Source organism: Salarias fasciatus, chromosome 17 (assembly GCF_902148845.1).
Source record: "Salarias fasciatus chromosome 17, fSalaFa1.1, whole genome shotgun sequence".
NCBI classification, from domain to species: domain Eukaryota; kingdom Metazoa; phylum Chordata; class Actinopteri; order Blenniiformes; family Blenniidae; genus Salarias; species Salarias fasciatus.
Window position 1 is genome coordinate 14,465,503 of NC_043761.1, and position 26,385 is coordinate 14,491,887.

The 26,385-nt window shown below is 47.3% G+C and overlaps 2 protein-coding genes across 6 annotated transcripts in view; one reads left to right on the top strand and one right to left on the bottom strand.

Annotated features, from left to right (window-relative positions):
- Positions 1–1,169: 1,169 nt before the first annotated feature.
- Positions 1,170–6,516, top strand: cep83 (centrosomal protein 83). 2 transcript variants are annotated; one of them, XM_030113206.1, is made up of 16 exons: positions 1,170–1,247; positions 2,289–2,550; positions 2,630–2,780; positions 2,891–2,983; positions 3,375–3,506; positions 3,579–3,830; positions 3,921–4,052; positions 4,179–4,293; positions 4,404–4,548; positions 4,638–4,787; positions 5,182–5,257; positions 5,346–5,503; positions 5,583–5,712; positions 5,795–5,898; positions 5,983–6,157; positions 6,353–6,516. In XM_030113206.1, the coding sequence occupies exons 2-16, from the start codon at positions 2,351–2,353 to the stop codon at positions 6,479–6,481; spliced, it is 2,142 nt and encodes a 713-aa protein (XP_029969066.1). In that variant the 5' UTR covers positions 1,170–1,247; positions 2,289–2,350; the 3' UTR covers positions 6,482–6,516. The 2 variants fall into 2 exon arrangements, with proteins under 2 accessions (XP_029969066.1, XP_029969067.1); XM_030113207.1 differs by having other exon boundaries at positions 6,356–6,516.
- A 228-nt stretch (positions 6,517–6,744) lies between these two features.
- plxnc1 (plexin C1) overlaps positions 6,745–26,385 on the bottom strand; it is a 41,669-nt gene continuing 22,028 nt past the window's right edge. The window contains exons 1-31 of one of the 4 annotated variants that reach the window (XM_030113202.1): positions 24,574–25,897; positions 24,171–24,293; positions 22,148–22,282; positions 21,954–22,054; positions 21,777–21,882; positions 21,534–21,693; positions 21,279–21,381; positions 20,505–20,580; positions 20,317–20,358; positions 20,099–20,232; positions 19,690–19,869; positions 15,495–15,603; positions 15,136–15,321; positions 14,886–15,053; positions 14,132–14,231; positions 13,922–14,020; positions 13,294–13,397; positions 13,087–13,128; positions 12,887–13,011; positions 12,592–12,790; positions 10,646–10,792; positions 9,477–9,645; positions 9,126–9,226; positions 8,675–8,750; positions 8,532–8,566; positions 8,349–8,444; positions 8,098–8,261; positions 7,873–8,020; positions 7,655–7,795; positions 7,498–7,572; positions 6,745–6,955 (exon numbers count right to left, since the gene is read on the bottom strand). In XM_030113202.1, the coding sequence (XP_029969062.1) occupies positions 6,851–6,955; positions 7,498–7,572; positions 7,655–7,795; positions 7,873–8,020; positions 8,098–8,261; positions 8,349–8,444; positions 8,532–8,566; positions 8,675–8,750; positions 9,126–9,226; positions 9,477–9,645; positions 10,646–10,792; positions 12,592–12,790; positions 12,887–13,011; positions 13,087–13,128; positions 13,294–13,397; positions 13,922–14,020; positions 14,132–14,231; positions 14,886–15,053; positions 15,136–15,321; positions 15,495–15,603; positions 19,690–19,869; positions 20,099–20,232; positions 20,317–20,358; positions 20,505–20,580; positions 21,279–21,381; positions 21,534–21,693; positions 21,777–21,882; positions 21,954–22,054; positions 22,148–22,282; positions 24,171–24,293; positions 24,574–25,560 (4,536 nt within the window). In that variant the 5' untranslated portion in view covers positions 25,561–25,897 and the 3' untranslated portion in view covers positions 6,745–6,850. Of the gene's footprint in view, positions 6,956–7,497; positions 7,573–7,654; positions 7,796–7,872; positions 8,021–8,097; positions 8,262–8,348; positions 8,445–8,531; positions 8,567–8,674; positions 8,751–9,125; positions 9,227–9,476; positions 9,646–10,645; positions 10,793–12,591; positions 12,791–12,886; positions 13,012–13,086; positions 13,129–13,293; positions 13,398–13,921; positions 14,024–14,131; positions 14,232–14,885; positions 15,054–15,135; positions 15,322–15,494; positions 15,604–19,689; positions 19,870–20,098; positions 20,233–20,316; positions 20,359–20,504; positions 20,581–21,278; positions 21,382–21,533; positions 21,694–21,776; positions 21,883–21,953; positions 22,055–22,147; positions 22,283–24,170; positions 24,294–24,573; positions 25,898–26,385 lie in introns of those variants that run through there. The other 3 variants (XM_030113201.1, XM_030113203.1, XM_030113204.1) reach the window with 3 other exon arrangements.

The window sequence follows — 26,385 nt, forward strand, 5'->3', positions numbered from 1 at the left end:
TTCCATTCGAAGCACTGTTGACTCTGTACAGGTCACTATCGGAGCCTCATTTAAATTATTGCAATGTTGTTTGGAATAATACATATCCAACATATACTACAAAACTACTCATATTGCAAAAGAAAGCAGTGAGAGCCATTTCTTGGGCTTCTTATAACGCTCCCAGTGACCCAGTCTTCCATAGATATAGACTATTAAGACTCCCTGAAATTAATCTTTATCATAATGCTTGTTTAACTTATAAAGTTATATATGGGTTAAACAATAGACTGACTGAGCTCCTTTCATTATCCCTACCCTCTCATCAACATGACACCAGACAAAAGTCCCTTTATAGAGGGAAAAATAGAACATTACAAATCACTGGCTTTGGTGTATGTTATAGAGGGCCTCGGATATGGAATGAGTTGGAAAGTGATCTAAAAAACTCTGCCACTTTATCTATATTTAAAAGAAAGTTAAAACAAAGGCTTCTGGAGAACTATGCTGGATGAGACACTAATGAGTGGGTAAAATTGACGAATAATAACTATTCTTTTGTGTTTACAAATTATCATGGTATGGACTTAGACTTGCCTCGGACCAATTATGGTAACATAATATGACCTTAACTACTCACTCTGTCATCCTGTGCACTGTGATGTTTCATTTTATGACATTACTTCTATGACCTGGAGTTTGAACTCCGACTGTACACAGTGCAATTACTTGGTGGTGGGTTGGACCCCTGTTGAAAAGCTCTAAGCTTCTTGGCTGTCCATTTTCACAATATGCAATGCAGTTTTTGTAAGTTACAGTTTTGTAATGCTTATAAAATTGTGAAATAAACGCACAAACAAACAAGTGTTCTGCTGTATATATCAGACAAAGAATAAAAAAAAAAAAAACAAAATATACCACCCGAATTACAATAAATATAAATCAAATCGACCAGAAAAACAGTGCAATACGATTTGAAAATCAAAGTTTAAAAAAAGGGAAATATCACACAGGAATCTATACATTAATCCTTATAAAAGTGTTCCAGTCTCACTGAATGCAACCATTCACTTGAATAAATAGCCTTGCACAGATTTAAAACAGCCTGAAACAGAATTTAAACATTTATTTAGAACCATGTTTAGAACGCTTCGAGTCCTTGTGAGCAATGCATGCTGGGAAAACTCTCCCGTGATTCCTCGCTTTGTAGTTCAGATTAGCCAGCTAGCTGCTAAAGTGTTAACAAACGGGACCAAAGCTGCGTGGAGGTTTGTGCTTTTCAGCTCACACGTGTAAAGGAGACAGTCGCGTCTTGTTACAGCACTTTAAAAGTCCGCATTTTGGTTTTTCGAGCGACGTCGTTTTGACATTAGCATCCTGCTAACGTTACCGCCGAGCCACTTTAGTTAGCTTTACGCATTTGTTATGCTAACTTCTTACAATATCAACATTCTATCTTATTCGCTGTTGATAGACTCCTAGAAAGATCTTTATAAAACACAAATCGGTGTTAGTTAAAACTGTAGTACCCGGACTTTTTCATTAAGTTAATGTTAAGATAAACCTGTCCGATAAAGGGAACTGTGGTGTTTCGCTTCAACTGGTTTCCCTGTTATCTGGTGATCGACGTTCTTGGCTTTGCTGCCAGTAACAGCTGATATTAAAATATGACTCACAAAAGGTCCAACACTCCGAATCTTTATTGTAAGCGCAGTTAAGTTGTGTTTGCCAAGACGGCCACGGATTTCTGTCTGGTTTTTAACATCTGCTGTTACCAGCAGCAACAAGGGACGCTGAAGGAGCTTCACCAGTTAACAGGGAAACCACTTAATCCGAAACGAGTGGATGCTAATTGGCTAGTTAGCATAATGACGGCGCGAAGTTTTGAAACTTGTAGCTGCAGGGAAGGTTTAAAGTCTGAAGGGATAGCTCAAGACAAGGCATCAGTCTTCATGCTTTATTGAGTGGATGCTGAGACGCAGACACACGTTTCAGATCCTGTTTATTATTATTATTCTTATGACTTCTGACTGCAAACATTCTTCACCTCTCTTCTCCAATCCTTGGCTAATTTCCCCTGTCAGAGAGCCTTCGTATCCACAACAGAGCCCAAAAGCCCTGGAGACTGGTTGGCTAATCACTTGAGATTGATCTGAGAGCTTTGGATTTGAGCAAGTAGCTGAGGGACTCTTCTTAAAGCCGCCATGGTTACTGACAACAAAGCCTCACTTCTCTGCTCTCCATGACCGTACTTACTGAATGCAGTTTGTGTTAACAGTGATTTCCCACTTCATTGTCATTTCTCACAGGCACAGCAGCTTCACGCAGCTTCCCTCTCCTCCTGACTTGTTTTCCTTCCTGCTGAGGCGAGATGACCTCTTCCACCCTCGGTCAGTCGCTCCCGCTCATCCCAGACCTGGAGCCCGGGATGGGGAAGTCTGCAGCCATGCTGGGCCTGTCTGCGGGACTGGAGGGAGTGGAGATGGAGCTGCAGAAGAGGCTCGTGGATGAGAGGATTAAGAGCGAAAACCACAGGACCAACTACCAGACGCTGAAGGCTGAACACATCAGGTACAGACAATGAATGCTTAATACCATCTATTGGCACAAAGGACATTTTTCTTATTTTGTCAGTTGTTCGGCTTCGTAGCCTGCAGGATGAGTTCACGCGGGCGCAGGGCGAGTTGAAGCGCCTGCTGAGCGACAGACAGGCTCAGCAGGAAAGAGTTCAGCTGCTGCTGGCCGAGCTGCGAGGAGAGCTGCTGGATAAAACCCGGGAACTGGAGGAGCTCCGGCTGCAGGTGCACGTCCTCATGCAGAGCAGCTTCCTTTCTCCTCTGAGAAGTCACACCCTCAGGTTTTATTTCTTGAATTCTTCCTGACTGATGTTTTCGATTCACGTGTTGAGCAGGTGATGACGCCTCAGCGATTGGAGTTGCTCAGAGCTCAGGTGCAGCAGGAGATGGAGGCGCCGGTCAGAGAGCGGTTCCACAAGCTGGAGGAGGTCTGGCTTTTTTCACAAATAGAAATACAGATCGAAAGTCCTAAGGTTATGGATATTTTAGGAATTGGCAGCAGCCTTTCTACTAAAACTAAAAGTGATTTCATTTCTACAAATCCCAGATTCCTGTTCCTGAACTCCTGGGAAAGTTTTTCATTTTGTAAACAGAATACAAATAGCTGCTACTGAAATAGAAGATAACAGCATTTATGCTAAAATGTTCTCATAGACTGTCACCTCTGGTTCTGTCTGTTTACCTCACAGCAGCTGTCAGCGCTGTGAGCACTTGTTAGCTTTTAAAAATCAATTTCAAGTGGGCACTAAAGAGAGCAGCGGCTAATTTCCATTCAGTCTGCTTGATTGCTCTTCCTTTGTCTCCTCTCTCTGCGAGCAGGAGACGGAAAAGTACCGGTCTGAGTACAATAAGCTGCGGTATGAGAACACCTTCCTCAAGTCCCAGGCGGAGCACCAGAAAGAGGAAAGTGCTCGAATTCTGGAGGAGAGGAGCATGCGCTACGAGGCAGAGGTGGGCTTGTGCTTCATGTGTTTGGACCTAATTTAAGACAAAACGATCCGAGGTTTAACTTCTTGCCGTCAGATCTGCCGTCTGGAGAAGGACCGGGAGGACCTGCTGGCTCAGTACCAGGGGTCGGACGCGCTGGTCGACGGCAAGCGAGTGGAGGCTCTGCTGAGGGAGAAGGCGCAGCTCCACCTGCGGCTGAACGGCCTGAAGGCGGAGGTGGACGAGCTGCGGGCGCAGAAGGAAAACTCGGGTCAGCAGGCTGAAAGCGTCCAGCGCATCCAGATCCGACAGCTGACCGAGTCTCAGGCGTTGGTGAAGATGATGGAGGTGAGAAATCTGCAGCTCTCCTCTTTCGTAACACACACGCCCTCGATTCGTTTTCACTCATCGGCTGAGTTTTCTCCTCCCTGCTGGCAGGCGGAGCGCCAGTCGTTGCGGCAGCAGCTGGAGCGGATGGAGAGCGAGCTCCGCCTCAGCCACGAGCAGAACAGCCAGCTGACTGGGAAACTGCACAAAGCCGAGCGAGAGGTCAACTCGCTCACTGGCGAGGTACGACACCCCCTGACCTCTGATCGTCTGGGGAGAAACAGACCTAAATAATGTTTCATATCATGAAACAGAACTATGAAATATTTTTGCGCATGTTGTGAAGTCTACATCTCTAATGTTTCTCAGATTGAGAGCCTGAAGCATGCACATAAACTGGAGACCGCCCGCGTGAAGCTGGAGTGTGCTCGCTCTAAAGGGGAGCTGGAGAGGGAGAGGGACACACTGCAGGCCCACATCGACGGTGAGTTACATTTATTAAATAATTACAGGTTTAATATTCACACAAAAGTCACCACATCCAAATCTCTTAGCTATACTTTGCAAATAAAAATAACAGTCTTTGTGTCTCAGGCCTGCAGGCGGATGTGGAGGTGCTGAAGACAACGGTGGAACGACACAAGGAAGTTGTTGTGGAAAAAGAGAGGGAGCTTGTCCGGAAGGTGCAGAGTGTCCGGGAAGACGAGCTCCGCAAAACTGCTGCTCTGCACGAAGAAAAGTGAGACATTTCATTTCAGCCATTCGGCGTTATCACCACAAACCTGCCGGTGCAGAAGTTCTCTTAAATTCTGTTTCTGCTGTTGTTAGGTTGGACTTGGAGAACCGCGTCGCAGCGCTGGAGCAGCAGAAAGCCCTGCAGGACGCTTCAGATAACGCCCAGAAGGAGGAGTGGGAGGAGCGCCTGAGAAACGCCCAGCAGGGCGAAGAGTCGGCCCGCAGAGAGCTGCAGCAGCTGAGGTCCGCTGCCACTGCAGCGCAGACGATACCTTCCAGATTATCTCTCCAGCAGCAGCTGCGTTTGTGTAAAACAGTTTCTGGAATCATAGCTGCTGTTTTTAGATTTGTTTCTTGTAGTTGAAATCAAAGCAAACTAAACTCCAGGGTGACTAACGACGGCCCCACAAGGTTAAATGCAGTATTACTGCTTTATCAATTTTAAAAAGAAATCCTCTTAAAATAATTCAGGTGAAAATAGTTTTCTGATTTGCTGCTGCACGCTTACATTTAGCACTATTTTCTTTTATAGCATCTTCCTGCAGGTTCTCTAATGATACAGTGATCGTGATCTAAAGCAAATGAATGCTGTAATCATCTTTTAATGGTCTTGTATGTGAATCTTTCTGTCTTTCAGAAACAAACTACAGCAGCAGAGCTCCCAGCTCGACGAGATTGAAAGACAGAAAGTAGAAATTGCAGACCTGCAGCGGGTAAAAACTCAAGTTTTGTTGAATTTTTTTTAAAGAGGTGCTCGTAGAACTCGGATTAAATCCGTTCATTGCTCGTCTGACACAACAGCAGAACCAGGAGCTCGGCGTCCAGTTGGGGACGCTGTCGCACTCCGAGAGCGACCTGCTGGAGACCAACCAGCGTCTGAGGGAAACGCTGGACCGAGCGAGGGACGGGCTGAGGACGGCGCAGGCTCAGGCTGAGAAGAGCCAGCAGGAGGCCGAGAGGTGCGCTCCCGTCCGCGGCCGAGGCCGCCCCCCCCCCCCCTGCTCCGCTCCGGTCAGTCACTCCCTCTGCTTTCACCAGGCTGCTGGAGGAGCGCCGGGTCGACTGGCTGGAGGAGAAGCACAAGCTGCAGGAGCACAACGCCGAGCTGCAGCAGAAATACTGTCAGATCAAGGAGAAGCTGCAGAGGGCAGCAGCGGCGCAGAAGAAGGTGCAGCTCCCCTCACTTCCCTTCATGATCTGCTTCAGTGTTTAGCTGGTTTAATACTGTCATCTCTGCTTCTTCCCTTCAGAGAAAGGCGCTGACTGAGAACAAAGAGAAGCGACAGCAGGATAAGATCCAGCTGCTGGAGGCGAAGATCGAGGAGCTGGAACTGGAGGCTGCGGCGGTCAGAAAGTACGCCTGGACTCCAGGAAGTGACGGGAATCAGGGACGGCGGTGAGGTCTCGTCTCACTCTTCCTTCCCTCTCCCCATTCCAGACGCCCGTCGTTCTCAGAGGAACAGGCTCTGCTGAAGAGGAGGCTGAAGGAGCTGCAGCAGCGACACAACGAGTTCCAGCGCCTCCTCCTGGCGGGCACAGGCCCCGCCCCCCTGACCTCCTCACACAGCCCCTTCCTCTTGTTTGGGCCCGAGGTTCTGTCTTCTACCAGCACAGTGAGTCCCAGATCGCAGCTTCTCCCTCTGTTTCAATGGTTGATGATGAACTTTGACCCACTTCAGTGGCGTTAAAATCAGAGGTCAGAGGTTTGTTAAGGCGTCAGAAACTGCAGACCGAATCAGATTCGGCTGAGAGTGAGAGAGCGCACAGGAAGCAGGGCGCACGTGTGAACCCAGCCTCTTCCTGTGCAGCAGGAGGAGATGTCGGTGCTACGCCGCAGGCTGGAGAACCTGGAGAGCGCTCAGCAGCAGCAGCTGGAGGAGCTGGTGGGACCGCCGCTCCAGACGGATCCGGACCTCGCCGCTCATCCTGACCTCTGACCTCCGACCTCCGACCGCCACGTGATGCGTGCCGTTTCTAAAACGAGTGCCAACGCCGTTTGTAAATAGAAACATTATTTATTGGCAAGGTTCCATAAATATGGAGAGAAAAGGTTTTTACACAGTTTTACACGTTTCTGAAATGTTGTGACGACGCTGCACCTTCTGCTGTTTTTAACGACCAACTCAGGGTTTGATTTTCTATCGAGGAACTTGTTTACATTTACTAAAAATGCAACAACTGATGTGTCCGAGCTGATAAAAATTAAAAACTGATGGTGACCAGACGCCTCCAGCAGACTCGTCCTTTGTTTTTCCTGGAAGTCCAGCCTCATGCGCGGCAGGGAAACATCCCCTCAGTCTCTGATCTCAGTCCCAGGAGCAGCTCTTCAGTCCGTCAAAAGAGTCTTTAACATGCTGCAGTTGTTCGGACAGCTCCGCAGGAGCGCCGTTCTGGTCCAGCTTCTCTTTGATCTGACGAAAAACCCAAAAGAAGAGAGTGTTTGAAACAGTGTTACATTAATTCCAAAGCATTTTTCCCAACTATTTATTTCAACTGTTGAAAATTGTTATTGTCATATTTTGACAAAAGGAACATCCAATGCCAGGAAGCGTTGCTGCAACTGAGTTTTCTGACTTCTTGTGCAACAGAATGTCATTTATTAAAACATGGGGACTCTGACTGTCACGTCTTAAAATCAGTTTCAAGTTGTGAAAAGTGCTTCTGCACACACAAGCAGGAAATGAGATCAGCAGAGGGAACTGGAAACGGTCCCTTCTCAGTTTCGCAGCTCAGATAAATGGATCTAAAACCGGCTGTCGCATCTTAAAGTCAAAGACAAATTCGTTCTTTGATCACAAATCTGATCAACAAATTGTTCAGCTTAAGGTCAAACAAACTTGTGAATCAAATTATTCACGTTATCGGCTGTTATGGATGGGTCTAACACCTTGGTGTTTCACAGTGGTGAACTGGATGTGAAAGTTAAACCGAGGCTGAGAAGCGAAGCTCTGACCTCTGCGAAGTAGCGCTGGATGAATTTGTAGATCTCTCTGAGGGCGGCGGCTTCGTTGAACTCGTTCTCGTGCTTCTGAAATGAGAGCGTCGGCCCGGTCAGCGCCGCCGGTCTCTTCCACGTCCATCCATCCATTTCCTCAGTGGAGGGATTTTACCTTCGACTCCTCGCGCAGGAACTCCTGAAACTGGCTCTCCGTGACCGGCGACTGGTCCCGGATCTGCTTGTAGTACGCCTTCACCTCCTGCTTGAACTTGGGAATGTCCTTGGCGTAGAGCAGCTTGTTGGTCGGTGCGTGCTGGAGCGGAAAGAAAACCGCTCCGGTTCAGCCGCTGCCTGGAATCCACGCTTTCTCCGAGCGGGGTGTGATCTTACCTTCCCCAGCTGCGTGTCGCTCAGAGAGAAGGAGTCCATGAAGGCCTGGGCGATGACGGACAGGCAGCCGTCCAGATGCGGACTCTTCTCCATGTCGAAGACGAACTGAGGGTTCTTCAGGATGTTGACCCAGAAGCGCAGCGGCAGACTGGCGGCGACAGAACGGTTTTCAGCGTCAGCACCCGCCGCTCTGCGATTTTGCAGGCCGGCTCGTTCACGGCGTACCTGTTGGTCTTCCAGATGTGCAGAACGTCTGGGTCGCTGATCTTCATGCTGTCCGCCTGAGCGTCCAGGAAGTTGAAGAAGTACTTGACGGCGTGCGGCGGCTTGCTCTGCGACGTCCCCCAGATGGACCTGAAGAGGTTCTCCACGAACGAGTGCACCGCCACCTGGACGGGGGACGGAGAGACGAGCTTTCAGTTCCGTCCTGGCCGTCTAGAACCAGGACCAAGCCGTGAGATCGGGTTTCCTCTTGCCTTGGTGGAGAGCAGCTTGGTGAGATGCACTTCCTTCACCTTCAGCTTCTTCCTCTCCGGGTTCTTTCTTTGGTCCTCCACCACGTCAGGATCAATCTGCAGGATCACAGACACTCTCTCGTCGGGTGCAAATGGAAATATGGTCTTTCAAATACTGTTCACGCTGCTCAAAGCGTTTCTTACCAAATGGAAGTATTTCCCAGAGAAGTTCTCATCATCTAGAGGGAAAGATAAAAAGAAATCATGTCTTTGGGATAAGTGAAGGAACATGTGGGTCATTCTCCAGCATGTTTGGACATTAACAGCCAAATTTCCCCACTTCTCACCTTTCACACTTCCCTGCGGGCTCAGAGGAGGGTGACTTTTCCTAGAGAGCACTTTGACAATAGCCCCATCATCCACCTGCAGGAAATTAAACCGGGTTAATGGATCCGTCCGTCCACCCATCAGCCTTTCTCCACTGGAGAGAGCTGGTCTCTCCAGTTTGATCTCCACAGTGATAAAATGCTGCTGCGGCAGGACGGGCTTCTCCTCACAGCGGCGGCACTTTATGGATGATCGATGGATCAAAACCACTCAATGGCCCCATTAGGAAGCCATTACAGATCTCTCTTCATCTAATAACCCTCAGTGCTCTCATTGGCTGTGAGGCTTCTTCCTCTCGCGGCTGTTTTCTACAGAGGAAGCTACATGCTGCCCGGTTACTATTTCCATCCTGCCACATTACCATATGTGCCAAATTTCCTGTCTCTTCAGCAGAAACCGTCCTTTTCTCACCTTGTAGTGCCTCAGCGTGTTCAGCATGGTAACCTCGCCGATAACCTCAGAACTCGCATCCACTTCCTCCAGAGGAAGAAACAAGCCGTCCCTTTCGTACTCTGCCGGCACAAAGTCACACGTGAACCAGATATTAAAGGCTCCTGTATGGTTTAAACTTTAGTTTGTTTTCAATTCACCTTTTCGCACCATCAAGAGACATACTTTACACAACACTGTAGTGCATGTGGGCCTGGAGTCTGTCAAACCACACTGTAACCAGCTCACTTCTGCTGCAGAAGTTCAGCTTTCAGCCACAGAAGCCTCAAGCAGGCGGCCTTCCAGAGCCCGGCGTCTGGCTGCGTCACGTACCGATGCGGGCGTCCTTCAGCGGCGTGTTGTACGGGAACCCGAACTTGGCCCTGAAGGTGGCCAGGATCTTCTCCTTGACCTGCTCCACCGTGTCGCAGCTGAGGGCCTCCACCTCCAGCGGCTCGCTCACCTCGCCGTCGGTGCCCACGGCGAATAGCACCTTCAGCTTCTGCGCAGAGCCGGGGGGAAACCGGGTCAGGGCGCCTTCCTGCAGCTCGGATCACTCTCGGCGGCACGAGTCGCTTCTCCAGAGTGCGGCTGCGGCCATCTTTGTGGCGGCTGCGTCTCACCAAAGACTTTATCTTCAATCTCCAGCTTATTTCCTTGCACACGCTTGCAAGATAATGCATCATTAGATTGGTTACTTGAGTTCGTCAACCGTAACCAAGAAACGAGTCGAGCGAGAACAGGGCCCTTTCCTATAAACAGACCGAACACCTTCACCGTGGCTGTAAATAAACACGTTTCAGTGTCATTTTCATTCTTGGCTACTTTTTCAGTTTCAGTTGCTTTTTTTGAGAATAGTTTCAATCATGTTGAAAACTGGAAAAGTTGAGACAATTTAACATTATGTTTTTTTTTGTTTTTTTTTACATATAATAATATTACCAACAACATTTGCCAAAAATGTTAAGCATATTTAATGATTTTAATTCAAGAGAGAGCATTTCATAATTAAAAAAACCCATATCTGTTGAAAGATCCTCCACCAGCAGGTTATACTTGCGATTCTTCGGCACTGACGGGGCGTTAAGGAAGTCTTACTGTTGTGTAACATCCTGAAAGTTCCTTCTGCGGTAGATAAAGTCATGCCACTCATTTCAAAGCCGCTCTGCTTTGCATCTACCAGCAGGTCTTAATATACAAGGAGGAGGAAGCGGTCGACCATCACACTGTGGCCCCCGACTTCTCCCAACGCACACATCGACAACACACCGAGACACTAATGCATCGACGGTCAATCTGATTAAATCATGTTTTCTATTCTCTTGTTTTGAGAAGAGTGTGTGTGAGCAGAAACACACACACACACACTGTGAACAGATCCCAAACAGAAGTAAGAAGCAGGAAGTTTTAACGATTGCTTCCACAAATACCACACATACAGTTTTGAATTTGAATGGCCTAAAGTTGTGTGTGTGTTTGCGTGTGTGTGTGTGTGTGTGTACCACTGTGCTGAACTCTGGAGCCTGCCACAGCAGCCAGTCCTCGCTCAGCGTGTACAGAGCCTTCTCCGTGACGCAGTCCACCGGGCCTTTGGCGATCTGCTGCGTGAGAGCGCTGACCATCAGGAACAGGTGCTGGCCGACGCTCTCCTGCACGGAAAACACAAACCGCAACTCCTGTTAGCCAAACATGAGGCCCGCGGGCCAAAACTGGCTCCAATCTGCCCGAGGCTGTATGAGTTTTTCAAAAAATGCTGCAAAATGGTCATTTCTACTTTATTTTGCACCAGAAAGTATCATTAAAACTGGCTTCATGGTGACTTTGTGATCATTTTTGCTACAAAACACAAAAGCTTTTTCAAAACTTATTCTCTGCACCACAACAGAGAGAAAAGCTGCAGAGATCATGCAGGTTGAGAAGTCGCAGTCTTCTGCAGCTGTTCACTTTGAAGAGCAATCCTGATCTTTGAGCACATCTGCCAGAAAAAAAGCAAAAAGTAAAAAAAAAAAAAAATTTGAGGTTCTAATTTTAAACCTGTGCAGAAAGAAGGTAGATTTTCTGTTCTGTTTTGCTCCGTCAGGCATTTAGAAATAACATACAGCACATTTAAAAACACACGCAAATGTTAATATTTTGAATTAATTCCATTTATGTAGGTTTATAAAAACATTTTTAATTGAATGTGGATTTTTTTTTTTTACTTATTGATACCTTAATACGGAAAGATCGCTGAGTCTCGTCAAGTTTACACCTCACCTCGAGTCTACAATAAATCTTTTCTTTATTTTTGTATTTTGCACTTTGATCTCGTCCTTCTGCTGTTATCATTGCTCGTTCTTTGCGTCTGACATGCAGCTCTGGCTGCATTGGCATCTAAAACAAAAAACCCCAGATATTTTGGGCTGCATGTCGGTCCGTGAGAAGACTGCGCTCGTGCATTTACATCTGCTTTATTTGTGCTTGTGGCTAAAAGTGGTGGTTACTATGTGAATGCCACACTGTGCTGTGCTGTTTGTGGGCCATCCTGTGTTGAGATGACTTGATGAATCATAAAGCAGAAAAAACAGCATTTCCAAGAAGGAACTCCCAGTTCCCAGGATAACTGGAACGCTGCACTTTTCTACAAAACTCCTGAGAGTCCATGCAACATTAATTAGCACTATTGTGAACAGCGATTCACTTTCACAGTTTCAGTGAACCTGAATAGCGAGGGACCGGTTGCCCTGTATGGCGCCGTCACAAAGGCAGGACGGGATGTGGTTTTCTTAAAGAACTGCAGCATTAAAAGCTCTGCAAGGTCAGAGGGCACAGCCTTGCAAAACATGTCCTGAAATGTTGATTTCGACACTTGCATTTGGTCTCTGTGGGGTAATTTTGTGTTCTTTCTCTGCAGAAAGTCGTCTCCTGTTTACGTCACACACTGTGTCGAAACTCTAATGTGTCCAACATTGCGGCGTAAATGTAAGCAGAATCAGTCGATCCACGATAAAGGTTGTTTTTTTTTTTTTTTTTTTGGTTTGTTAAAATAAAATGAGCCGCTGTTCTGTGTCTGGCATCTTGAGTCCACCTTCCCGCAAACTTCCTGTTCTACAGAAAAAACTCTTAATAATATTTGAAGTTTCTCAGCTCTATTTTTGCCCAAAACTTTTTGAGTGGTGAGAAGTGGTTTATTCACTCCGAGTTTAACTGCTTCAAATGAAGTGCTGAGTTTGTTTTTCTCAGAATGTATGGATGTCGGAGCGTTCGTTCCTCTTTTCTATGCGCTTAAATAATACCGCTGTCTGCAGGTTGGGCCTTCCTGAGAGGAAGACGAGTTCAGAATCTGCAGCAGACTTGGTCAATTTGAGAAGTCTCCGGACTTTGATTGTGTTTGATGGTTTCCATTCCGTTTGAATGGACATCGTATTCAGAACGCCAAAATGAAGGCATCAGAACGGCGGCTACAGACCCGGAGGAAGCCGTAGAGGCAGATGGACATCCAGTTGGTCAGCAGCTTCTCCACGGTGGACTCGGTGCGTCGCAGCAGCAGCTTGGGCTGAGCGTTGCTGCTCTGCTGCATCAGGTCCTTCAGGAGAGCCTCCATCACCTGCGTCAGGTACGACAGGTTCCCGTGAAGCGCCACGGTGAGCAGGGACGCCAGCGTGCATCTGGGACGGGACGGGAGAAAACGAAAAACAGCATTAAGAAGATCAGATTACAGTTTGATGCAGATCTGAAAGTGAATCAAACATGAAGAAACCGACTTGTCCTTGATGGAGAAGCTCTTCTGCTCCTCCAGAGCGTGCACCATGGACGTGAGGAAGACCTGGTCCTGGATGAGCCTGGACAAACCCTGACAGCACTCGTCCAGCTGGACCTTCTCCACGTCCTGATCAAACACGGGAACAAGGTCACAACACGCCCGATCGCTCGCCGCCACCCAACAGCTGCAGGTGGACTTTACCTGCCCGATGTCTTTGACACACAGCGCCATCAGAGCCTCACTCTGGGAACCACAGAAGAAGAGTTTGTTGAGACTGAGTTTTTGTGTGTGTGTGTGTGTGTGTGTGTGTGTGTGTGTGTGTGTGTGTGTGTGTGTGTGTGTGTGTGTGTGTGTGTGTGTGTGTGTGTGTGTGTGTGTGTGTGTGTGTGTTTTGCAGCTTTACTTCACCTCTGGGAAGAAAATTCTGGACGCAAAGTGCTTGTAGTCCAGGAAGGGGATCGCTCCAGCGTTCTCCATGAGATCGGCTTTCTCCGTCTGCAGATCCACAAAGCCTGCGTCGAATGAAACATCACGGACACTCTCAAACCACAACGCAAACGGCACAGTTCTCCCGATTATCGGGTGAAAAGCAACCCTGTGAAGCAGCTTCCACACAGTTAAAAAGAGGTAGTGAAAACGTTCAGCCTGGCTTCACGGCTCCACAGTGCTGATTAATGTAAACGTGGCCGTGCGGGAGAGCCTGTCCGTCGATGCTATTCTGTGTCATTTGTGTGACGCCATGCACAGGATATGGACAGGATACTGCACAACAGAAAAAACAAGAACTTTATGTATTTGAGCTGAAGATAGTGAGGCGATTGGGCGGGAGCTTGTGTCGGGTGAGACTTTTATCTGACCCGATCAGTTACGGTTTCTGTCACTTGTGATTGCAGAGAGGAAGCGCTCTGCAGCTGAGCCCCCCCCAAAAAAACACTGATGTTGTGTAGATTTGAATAATATGTAAAATTCAAACATTTAGAAGTAGCTTTCCCCGAAAAGAAGTTAGAAGTATTAACCGTGAGGCGCTGTGACCGACCTTGTCTGATGTCATTCCTGATGTCGAGCTCCAGGTCCTCCATGAACCTGTTCATCTGGGCGTGCAGCTTCTTCTGCTGGCGTCGGGTGACGATCACCACTACTGAGACACACGTTACACACATTGGAGGGTGAATTGAGGAAGATCTGACCCGTCGCCGTTTCTGAGGCCTGATCGGGACTGAACCTGTGTGTGTGTGTGTTTATGTACCAACAAAGATGCAGGGAATTAGCAGAAGGGCGAGCAGCATGAACAACATCTTGAATCGAGAGTTGTCCTCCAGTTCCACTGTCTTATATCCATATTTGATCTGTAAAATAAAAATACTCCAGTTTTAATCACTTCTCTCAAATCAAATCCAAAACAGAATTCTGTTCAGGAAATCAGCAGACCACCATATTAAATCAGCGGCCACAATACACATAAAAGCTCTACGACAGTTTCTTCCTCTTGATGAAACAATGCAATAACCCGACACATGCAGTCAGAGTGACAGTGAGCCGTCCTCAGTGTGAAGAGGAAGTCCGAAAACAGAGCGCTGACCTGCTGCAGTCTCACTGACTCATGGAGTCAGTGGAAGTTCACGTGACTTTTAAAGCAAGTGAGAGCCACAAACTGTGGAAAGTTCTGCTGCAGAGCGCCAAACGCCGGCATATATATCCTACTCTGGGATATTTATTTCTCCTTCTGCTTAACAGCATGTAGATGTTCAATAATTAAAGCTGAATAAACATCATCTGTCATAAAAAGAGCTGTGACTTCCCACACATGAAGAGAAACGCTCATGCAATCAACTATTTAATCGGAAGATGGCAAAGAACTACATTCTGGTCTATTTCTGGATTTTTGCTATCAGCAAAATTTTATTTTTGTCCGCTCCCAGTGTGGCACAACTGATCGAATACTGATATGCTGAGGTTTGCATTAAGTGAAAAAAAAAAAGAGATTGTATTGACATATTTACCTTTAACGTCTGGAACTGTGCGCTGGGTGGTCTTTGAATCTCACACGAGTAAAAGTTTAACTCTTCACCGGGGTCTTTGTCTTCCATGATGCAGGGGTATCGTTTCTCCTCCTGCTCCCCCCATACTGACAACTCCGCTGGTGTTATCTCCAGTTTGTCTGCTTTTCTCTGAAATGACAGCAGAAACTCATGTTGATCCCATGTGGAACACGTTGGTGTCATTTCAAACAAATCAGAGAAGATATCAAACCTGTATGGTGATCTGGACGTCGTCACCCCTCTGTGTGGATGTGAAGCTGGTGAACTCTGGGTCTGGATGGTAGATCAGGTTTGTGGAGCAGATCAAGGTTTCATTGGCGACTTTCAACAGAACAGAACTGTTGGAAACTCCAGAGGGATTTGTAGCTGCAGGTGACTCGAAGGTGAGAATCTGCAACTAATTTTCCAAAAAAGATGTTTTATAATTACAACACAAGCACTGCTTTTGTCGACTGATCAAATGTTGCGTGGAAAAAGAGAAGGCAAATCCCTCCCAAGTGAAAGTAACAAGCTTTCTATTTGGTGATTGACGGCCGGTTAAAACCCCAGAGGGACAACCTTCAGGCCCACCTGATGGTTCCTGTCAGTCGGAGGTTGGACTTCCTGAGGGACTAGGCTGTGAATGACCCCCTCCACAAACTCCAGGTGAGATCCACTGACTGTGATCTTCCTCCCCCCACTGCAGGGTACAGCACAGAACGCTCATTACTGGATTCATCACTGGACTTACGAGCATTAGTAACAGTTAAAGTGGACTGCAGGGACTCACAGGGCAGAAACAGAAACAGAGAAGGAGAACGTCCAGTCATCAGCTAAAGGGTTCACTTCATGCTCAGTGACTAAAATGATGAAACTGCAGGAAAAGTTGTGATTTCCGCAATTTTTAGCAAAACTGAAAGCCCGTTACAGGAACGAACAGTCAAGCACTTCAAGCAACAGTTGTGATTGACTCCTTTGGGCATGAATCTATGAAGGTGTCTTCGGCTTAAGGGGTGGCATTGACAAAGCGGCGCTTGCTGATTGAAAAAGAGGAAGCGGCGTCCTGGTGAAAGAAGCTGCTTTTGGGGAAGTGGCTCTCTGTCTGCACCACATGACCCCCGACGGTTTCCACAACAAACTGTGCCACAGTTACTTACAAGAAGAAGTTGAAGTGAAATCTACATGACTGAATGAGAAAGAGCTTCGGGTGGATCCAAAAATATCCAACTGAAGTTGTGGCGGCCGTTTTTTTAAGACAGCAGCTCATTGTACTAATGGGGCTCAAGCTTTACAAATGAAAGGTTAAAGTCAATTAAATGTAAGAAAATATAGTAAAATAGCATTTTCTTTAGTTAAATCCACAATTGTCAGCTGTAATTAATTTGAACAGTGAGTAAAATTGATCTGTTTCTGAAATGTGGTGATTTTATTTGTTATTCTGCAGAAGCACCACCTCAGTGCTGCCATACAAGGCTCCAGCAGCTCCGGCAGCTGACAGGAAAAGATCATTCTCAGAAAACAACAAAGAGGAAGAAGACCTTTTACAGGTTAGAGACAGAGGTGCGCCTGCTGGTCACACTTTTACAGAAGCGACGAAGACAAAGTCAAAATGAAAACACCCTGCCAAAGCAATGCAGTAGTGGAGGCCGAGAGGGAAAACACTATCCATCGTTCTCTGATGGGCATCTGGTGACGTTCTCCTGGACAGCAACACTGAAATATTATCCAGTAGCTTCATGATTGCATTTAAATTAATAACGACATCAAGTTTTCTCACAAAAATCTATAAATTGAATAAATTAAATAAAATATAGAGCAGTTTTACTTGGGGAAAAAAACAGTAATTCAGTTTACACTTAGATACACAGAAAGAAACTGAATACATTTTGGTCTCTGCTTTAGAAATTCATCAATTTTATTTTGTCAAAATCCTTTATTTGCAGCCGGGTAGGGTACGTGAGCTGGGTTTAGACCGTTGTGAGACAGGTTAGTTTTGCCCTACTGATGATGTGTTGTTGCAATAGTAATTCTGCCGGCTGTGGTTCAGTGGGTAGAGCAGTGGGTAGCAGTGGGTAGAGCTGTTAGTTCGATTCCTGTCTCCCCCTGTCTGCATATGGAAGTGTCCTTGGGCAAGACACTGAACCCTAAATTGCCCCCAGTGGATGGACTGAGCGCCTTGCATGGCAGCTGCCTCCACTGGTGCGTGAATGGGTGAATGTGATAATGCAGTGTAAAGCGCTATATAAGTGTGAAAAAAAAGAAAAGAAAGGGTAGCTGCTGAGTCACTCTTCATTTTCAGGCAGTCAATTGATTATTATGTTTTGTTTTGAGCATCAAAGTATCAGGGTGCAAAGTGAATTGGGTGGCAGCCGACAGCAGGGTTCCCGGCGACCCGATCCTCAGACATAGAGTATAGCTGTAGGGACATGGAATGTCACCTTGTTGGGGGGAAGGAGCCTGAGCTTGTGAGGGAGGTTGAGAAGTACCAGCTAGATATAGTTGGGCTCACCTCCACACATAGCCTGGGCTCTGGTACCCAACCTCTCGAGAAGGGCTGGACTCTCCACTTCTCTGGCGTTGCCCGCGGTGAGAGGCTGTGGTCTGGTGTGGGTTTGCTTATAGCCCCACAGCTCAGCCACCATGTGTTGGAGTTCTCCTCAGTGAACGAGAGGGTCGCATCTCTGGGCCTTTGGCTTGGGGACAGGTGCCTCACTGTTGTCTCGGCTTACGAGCCGAACAGCAGTACAGAGTACCCGGCCTTCTTGGAGTCCCTGGGAGGGGTGCTGGACAGTGCTCGATCTGGTGACTCCATTGTTCTACTGGGGGACTTCAACGCCCACGTGGGCAGCAACAGTGAGACCTGGAAGGGGGTGACTTAATCGCATGGCCTCCCTGATCTGAACCCGAGTGGTGTTCTGTTATTGGACTTCTGTGCTGGCCACAGTTTGTCCATACCGAACACCATGTTCGAGCACGGGGGTGTCCATAAGTGCACTTGGCACCAGGACACCCTAGGTCGGAGGTCGATGAGCGACTTTGTTGTCGTGTCATCTGACCTCCAGCCGCGTGTTTTGGACACTCAGGTGAAGAGAGGAGCAGAGCTGTCGACCGATCACCACCTGGTGGTGAGTTGGATTCGCTGGCGGAGGAGGAAACCGGACAGACTTGGCAGACCCAAACGTATTGTGAGGGTTTGCTGGGAACGTCTGGTGGAACCCTCTGTCAGCATGGTTTTCAGTTCCCACCTCCGGGAGAGCTTCTCTCATGTCCCGAGGGAGGTTGGGGACATTGAGTCCGAGTGGACCATGTTCTCTACCTCCATTGTCGAAGCAGCTGCTCGGAGCTGTGGTCGTAAGGTCTCAGGCGGCTGCCGTGGCGACAACCCCCGAACCCGGTGGTGAAGTAAAGGCTGCCGTCAAGCTGAAGAAGGAGTCCTATTGAGCCTTGTTGGCTAATGGGACACCAGAAGCAGCTGACAGGTACTGGCAGGCCAAGCGAACTGCAGCCCGAGTGGTTGTGGAGGCAAAACCTCGGGTCTGGGAGGAGTTTGGGGAGGCCATGGAGGAGGACTACTAGTCAGTCTCGAAGAAACAGTCCGGCGCCTCAGGAGGGGAAAGCAGGTCTCTGCCAACACTGTTTACAGTGGAGGTGGGGAGCTGCTGACCTCAACTGGGGATATTGTTGGACGGTGGAAGGAATACTTCGAGGACCTCCTCAATCCCGTCGCCACGTCTTCTGTGGAGGAAGCAGAGGCTGAGGTCTCAGAGGTGGACTCCATCACCCAAGCTGAAGTCACCGAGGTGGTTGGTAAGCTCCTCAGTGGCAAGGCACCGGAGGCGGACGAGATTCCCCCTGAGTACCTTAAGTCTCTTGATGTGCAGGGACGGTCTTGGTTGACACGTCTCTGCAACATCGTGGGCGGACAGTGCCTCTGGATTAGCAGACCAGGGTGGTGGTCCCCCTGTTTAAAAAGGGGGACCGGAGGATGAGCTCTAACTTTAGGAGGATCACACTCCTCAACCTTTCTGGGAAAGTCTATTCCAGGGTACTGGAGAGGAGGATCCTACTGATAGTCGAACCTTGGATCCAGGAGGAACAATGCGGTTTTCGTCCTTGTCATGGAACACTGGAATAGCTCTATACCCTCCATAGGGTGCTCCAGGGTTAGTGGGAATTCGCCTGACCAGTTCACATGTGTTTTATGGACTTGGAGAAGGCGTTCGACCGCGTCCCTCGTGATGACTTGTGGGGGTTGCTTCAAGAATACGGAGTCCGGAAAACCTTGTTAATGGCCATCCGGTTTCAGTATGACCTATGGTCGTGAACTTTGGGTCATGACCGAAAGGACAAGATTCCGGGTACAAGCCGCTGAAATGAGCTTCCACCGTAGGGTGGCTGGGCACTTCCTTAGGGATAGGGTGAGGAGCTCAGTCACCAGGGAGGAGCTCGGAGTAGAGCCGCTACTCTTTCACATCGAGAGGAGCCAGCTGAGATGGCTCGGGCATCTGTTTAGGATGCCTCCTGGACGCCCTGGGGAGGTGTTCTGGGCGTGTTTCAAAGGGAGGAGACCTCGGGGAAGACCTAGGACATGCTTGAGAGACTATGTCTCTAGACTGGCATGGGAACGCTTGGGATCCTCCCGGAAGATCTGGAGGAAGTGTCTGGGAACAGGGAAGTCTGGGCATCTCTGCTTAGACTGCTGCCCCTGCGACCCGGTCCAAGTAAGCGGTGGAAGATGGATGGACAGATGGATGGAATAATGGCGTATCAGTAAATCCAAGCACACCTGATCCAGGAGTTCCTCGGTGAAATGTCTCGACAGGAAGGTGAAGACTGGTAGGTGATGCTCGCGTCACCGTGGCAACTGCCGTCTGGGAGGAGAACGCAGGCTTTCACTGTCGTTTTACTGTTTGCTATGGGAATGTGGAAGGTCAAACTGGAGCCGCTGTTGTTCCAGACAGGAGACCTGAGCAGAGAACACACAACAAGACTCAACAAGATTGAAAAACAAATGAAAACTGAGCAGAGAAATGCTCCTCAATGCTCCATCACTCTTGGAAAACTGCACCATGTTCTCCTGAGAGCTGAGAGAAAAGGTTGGATCATGTCACTCCTGTTAAAATGTGATGGGTCAGTGTGTTTCATGGCTGCTGTTTCTCCTCTTGGACTTCCCAGATGTGTGTGAAGCGACTCACTCCTGTGGCGTACAGTCCAGGTCTGCCTGCATCCTCACTCCGGTCACACTGCTGAGGTTACCACCTGACAACACTGCGTGGTTTCTTCCATAGAAAGACACAATGCTGGGGCTGATGGAGGAGATCTCAGGCTTCTGACGAGGAAAACACATCAAAACACAATCAGCAGCAATACAGTCAGAGTGTGGAGGAGGAGAGAGTCAGAGGAAGAGACTCACAGGAAAGTTCAGCTCAGACTGCAGCGTTTGACACACACTGTCCTGCAGGAGGATGAAGAAACACTTTACAGTGATGGAGCATCTTTCTGACACATTAAATGCTGTGGGTTCATGTACGATTTGGATTTACTGCAAAATTAACAAGTAGTGTAGATGAGCCTGTATAACAGTAAGAAAGATGTTATTACATTTAACAGTTGTTCATTAGCCCAGGAACAGCCGTTGTTGCTCCATTCACAGCCGGCTTTGATACACTGCTGACACCTGAAGGGAAAACACAAATCAGAGTTTAAATCTGCAGTAAGGAACAGGAAGAGCTTCATACACCACAGTCACTAAAGTTTAACAAAAAAAAAAAAAAAAAACACCAATCAGATTCAATCTGAAAATAATATCGTAGTTGAAAAGTGGGAGTGGATACCAGCTCAGATAAAACTCAAATCATGACTGCCAATCAGCTGAAAATGCTCCTTGTTTGACTGTGGGGCTACAGGCAGAAAACCCACTCAAGTATTTAGAGGATCAAAAGATTTCAACAACACATGACTATGGAGGGTCTCTGATTCAAGGCAGGCATGTGAAATGTTTTCATGTTCTTTCTCTGCAGGTATAGGTTTTCTTTGATATTCTGTTTTTCCTTACAGTCCAGAACATATATATGTGTCATTAAGTAGGGATTTAATTGATTGAGCTGAATTCTTTAGCTCTCTCCTTTGACCTGAATGGACTGACACACCTTTTCTAGCTGCTGAATATAACATGCTGCTAAAAGCCCAGTTTGAAGCCTTTATTGAGAGAAGAAGCTGCCTTTCAGTCTCTGAGTTGGTGGGTTCACCCCATCTCGCACCGTCGTTTTGTCAAAGTGTTCTTGGGAAATACAGTCAATCTTTAAAACTCTCCTACTGGTGTGGAAACATGTTCCCCTGCAGCTGTCTCCACTGCTGTGTGAGTGAATGACTTACAAGACTCGGGTTGGTGGTCCACTCATATCAGAACAGTTCATTAACTGCAGTTTCTCGGTCAGACTTGTTGAGCCAAGCACCATCTTTACAGTGACCAGCAGGCCTGTCAAACAGAAACATGATCTGCATTTCATCATTTTGAAAACTGACAATATGTTTTAATGTGTAACAGAATGTAATGAGACAAGAGATCAGTCAACTGCTGGTGAATATTGTGTCTGTTTTGCATTTCCTTCATCATTTCTATCAAATCACCTTCAGGAGGAACGGTCTGCTTAGAAAGGATGCAGGTGCATTGTGGGAACTGTGGAGGAAGGCCATCCCGGCTACAAAGCTCCCCAGAAGTTGTGGAGAACTGACAGGCGAACCGCGTCTCTTTGCTCACATTCACATGAGTCTGGATGTTCAGAGTGAGCTGAGAGAGAAAGAACAGAAGATGAGTGGTGAATCAAGGAGCTCCAGCTGGTTTCAGTCCTCAGAGTGTGATCTGGTCTGAACCTGTCCAGTCCCGTCTTCAACAACTTTGTGGGAAATCAGTTTCTGCTGGAAGACATCAGGAATGGACAGCCAGTGGGAGTCCTCACAGTCATCTTCAAAGGTGCAGCTTTGGAAAGAAACATATGTTCTCACCAAGTTCATGACTGCTTGAACTGTTCCAGAAGCTTCTTCTCTCACCTTCCTTTGGAGACACACCACACACAGTATGGATCCTGAGCAGTCCACCACTCCTGGACATTTGTGTGTGTGCTGCACTTTGCTACAGCCACACGCTTCATCTACAAACAAGAACATTGAAGAAGACTTCAAAACACACCAAATGCAAAGGAAAACTATTATTAGCTGTGTGAGACAATTCCATCAATATCTACCTCATTTTGAAATGGCACATACACATGTTTATGATCCACTGGATCCAGCTGCATTCCGGAAAACACTCGGCGGTCTTCGTTGGACTTATAGAGCACTCTGGGACAGGTGGTGTGATAGTTCCTGTCCACAGCAAGCTGACGACAAGAGTGTGAGTCAGTCAATGTTCTGAGGAAGAAACTTCAACTTCAAACTGGATCCGGTTTTTCTAAGAAGTCTTTAAAAAGCTGTGAATCATTCACAGGATGTTGGGTTCTGTCAAAATTGGCATTTGTTTGCATAAATATATAAAGGATGTAATAATAACTAACAAATTTCAATGGAATGTATTGGGAGCTGGTCTTCCCTTCCTGGACTGTGGCCTTGTTGTGGCTTGAGTGTTCTTGTGTTCTCCAGAGTTCTGCCATCAGGAGCAGTGTACTCCTGGTAGGCCACCCGAGGCAGACAGGTCTGGAATGAAGACTTAGACAACCACGTCCAGGTCTCAACCATGAGAGAGAAACATCATCAATCCTGTACCCTGCCAAGATAAGGGTCACCGGGACTCAGGTTGATGTTTGCCGTTTACCACCAAGTGCCTGACGGCCAGGTATCCTTCATGTCAGGTAGGATGTTGGGTCAGTTGGACATGTTTGCTTGTGCGGGCCCAACAATTGAGAGGTCCAACATGTGGTTCTCTGCTGGTCTTTATACCTCCAGAGCTACTCAGCATTAACTCAGACTTCTGCATGGTTTGCACTGGACTCTGCCAGGTAACTTATCAGCCCTTCTGATTGTGATTTTCATGGATACAGTGTCGAGGCGTGCGGGGGTTGGAGGGTGGTATCTCTGTTTTTTGCCTCGGCACCATCGCATGATCACCTCCAATGTTCACCGTAACAGTTTGCTGCAGAGCGTGAAGTGGCTGGGATCTCCAAACCTGAGTCCATGTTTCTTTCAAAGCATGTTCTGCCTGAGCAGGGAGCAGTTTTCCCAGGGGGAAGAAGTTTAAGTACCTACCGGTCTAAGAGTGATGGAAGGAGGGATTGGGAGATCAGCTACAGATTGGGACAGGTGGCTGCAGTCGTGCACTCACTGTACCAGACTGTCAGTGGACAAATTACGCTCGGCTCTGTACACTTGTGCAATCATTTGTTTTTATATGTGCAGCAGTGTTTTCATGGTAGCAGGACTGCGAAGACCGTCAACATTGTCTCTTGCAATCAGTGGCTGCTGTGGCAAGATCCAAGTGGAGTAACATTTCTTGTAGCCACTGCAGGATTTCTTCCGTCCGACCACAAGCTAATGACCGGCACCATTACGGTTGCGGGGGTAAACCTCGATCCACTGATCTCTTCACTCCTAATGGATGTGCTATTTGGTCCTCTGACAGAACTCAGAGCTCACAGCAGCACAGAAAAACATGAAGTGTGCATCAAGCTCTGGCTGGTCTGTGCTGTGTCACTTCCACTGTGTTTCTTCACTTCACACTTTACAAATAAGCAAGAAGTGATGCAACCAAGTTCAAGGCTCATTAAAAATGTCATAAACAGTTGCATTGAGGTTTTTCACAGTCTACAGATCAATTATTGCCTCCTGTGAAAATCAAAGAGCTCATCTTTTTGCATCCACCTGCTGAACTTCATTTCCTGATGATGCCTTTGAGTTCCTTACTGCAGAAGGGTATAGGTATAAAAGTGTATCCACTTGTAGCTCGATGCCCTGCCTCTGGCTGATTGAATCATTTACAACACTGTGACCGTTCACAGAGCTGAGGCGCGAAACTACAAAGTGATGCTGCACGATCAGTGAAGTGTACCAAACCGGAGCTGAGAAACAAGATTTCACACATTATGCAGACCACATCAAGGCGTCATTAACAAATGCTATATTTTCCAGAAGATCCATCTCATTGTCATGGAAATACAATTGTTTTTTTTTGCCATTCAGTCTCACTATCTACAGTTCTAACTAAGGAAGACTAATCAATGTTCAACTTCTTACAGACTTCAAGTTTTAGTAGATGAATCATTTTTTGGCACTCACCTTGATGAGCTGCCCGTCTCCAGTCCCGATGAAGAAAACCATCCAGCCGTTCTGCCTCACTGCCAGAACAGAGGTCATGTTGCTCTGTCTGAGGAGAACTTCCATCGGATGCAGAATCTTTGGCTGAGAAACAGAAACACTGATCATCACATCTGATATTTACATAAAACAAGTGGTAGCAACAATCTATACCGAATTTTCAGTTTTAAATATGGTGAAAACATTTGATGTAAAAATGTTCATTAATAGCAATTTTCTAAAGTAAAAAAAATTATTATTAGAAACGTTATGCCTCATTGACCATCACGTTGTCATCTTTATTCAGCTGATATACAGTATAGGCCTAAGCATTAACATGTGAAACTCAATTAAGAGTAAAACTGATGTGAACACAGAGACTCACCTCCCTTGTCGGTTTGACGTTGAAGGATAAAACTGGATCTGTATCGGGCTCTCCTGAGAGATCAGGACTGATGTCAAACAGCAGCAGCTGGGTGTTGGTTTGTCCTCCATCCACACTGAACACGCCGCTCCACAGCATCTGCAGACCACCCGGGACGACCGAGGAGGCCAGCAGTCTGCTGCCACCATCAGAGAGAGTCGCTCCCCTCAGAGACTTCAGAGTCTCCTCTTTATTTAACTTGTCTTCGAACCAAAACAGACGGATTCGGTTGTTTTTAGCGCCTGATGGCACATTGGCAAGCAAATATATGGTCGAGTCGATCTGAAATCCGTCCACGAACTCCAAGTTCGTCAACGGTGGGTTCGTGATGGTGGGTTTGCCAGATGCCCCATTTAGAGAAAATATCCCCCCGGAGGAAGCATCATCGGTGTTATGAAGGTTTACGGTTCTGGAATCAGAGGGACATTTCTCCTCTCCAGACCCGTCCTGTTGTATCGCAGTCAGAATATAAGAGTCACTGCGAGGCTGGTTTTTCTTCAGGGTCACCAGAAAAGCGACGGACGCGCTGCTGCGTTTGGCTGGTCCCACCTGGAAGTTTTCCTTGTGCAGAATGTTGGAGATGTTGTTCAGGTCCAGAATCTCACAGTATCCACACGCTCCATCGATCACACCGCAGCTGATCACAGACTGATTCTTCTCAAACGGTAATAAAACATTGACCCTGAAAGTTGCGTTCCAGTCAGCGGCAGCAGGAACTCTGTAGAAGTCCTCCGTGTCCGGATTCAGGACTCCTCTCAGGGTCAGACTGTGGACCGGGGTCAGGTCGTGGTTCAGCTGGTACAGTTTCTCTTCAGTGGCGATGTAAACCGTGTTACTGTCCACGGCCAAGTGACGGATGTCTCCATCCAAGACAAAGGATGTGTCTTCCTCCAGACACAGACTCGGGGCTCCACAGAGGGTTAAAAGCAGACCGAGCAGCAGGACCATCTTCCAGGGAGGGAGGCAGCTTCAGCTGAGAGACCCTCACACACTTCAGACCTGCATGGCTCTCTGCTCTCCGACACACACTTTTTGGAGCCGTGCGTAAAAGCGCACGATTGCGCCTCAGTGAAAAGCAGAAGTGCTGAAAATGGGAGGGAGCAAGTCCTGCGAGGCTGAAAATCAACTGACATTTATCTGTGTTTGTCCAGGAAATGTCACGATTACACAGCGTATAACTATTTACAATGTGTATTTCAATTTCAAAATTAAGTCCGTCGGGTCAAAATCTGTGCGCAAAATCACACCATACCGATGCTGTGCGCTCCTCAGCAAATCAACAAGGACAGACTCCAGCCGGAACATAATGCAAAACCATAAGACCATGGTGGTTAACAGCATATTACATTAAGCAGATATCCGCCCCCTGCCTCTACTGGAAATCATTAAAGAAACGTTTAAAGCGGCAACAGATTCGACATCTGATGAGACAGAGGTGACATCTAGTGTCGGGTCTGGGAAGTTCTCTTCTGTTGTTGGAGACATTGAAGGATACCCAGACTTGGAATAAGCACATAGAATTTAAAGATACTTGACTAAAAAGACTTCAGAGACGTCCTGAGTCAGTTACTTTAAGTAAACCCCAAAGTAAAAAAGGAAAAGCAGTATGTAGAATGTGTGGCACGCAGCCACATAAAGCCATGTTCTGGACATAATCTTTCACCACTGAAACAGTCATGACTGAAACTCTGTCATAGTTTCAAAGTGAGAGAAAAAAAATCTGAAAATAAATAACATTTATTTGGCCACAGTGCCTTAAGTGATAATATATTA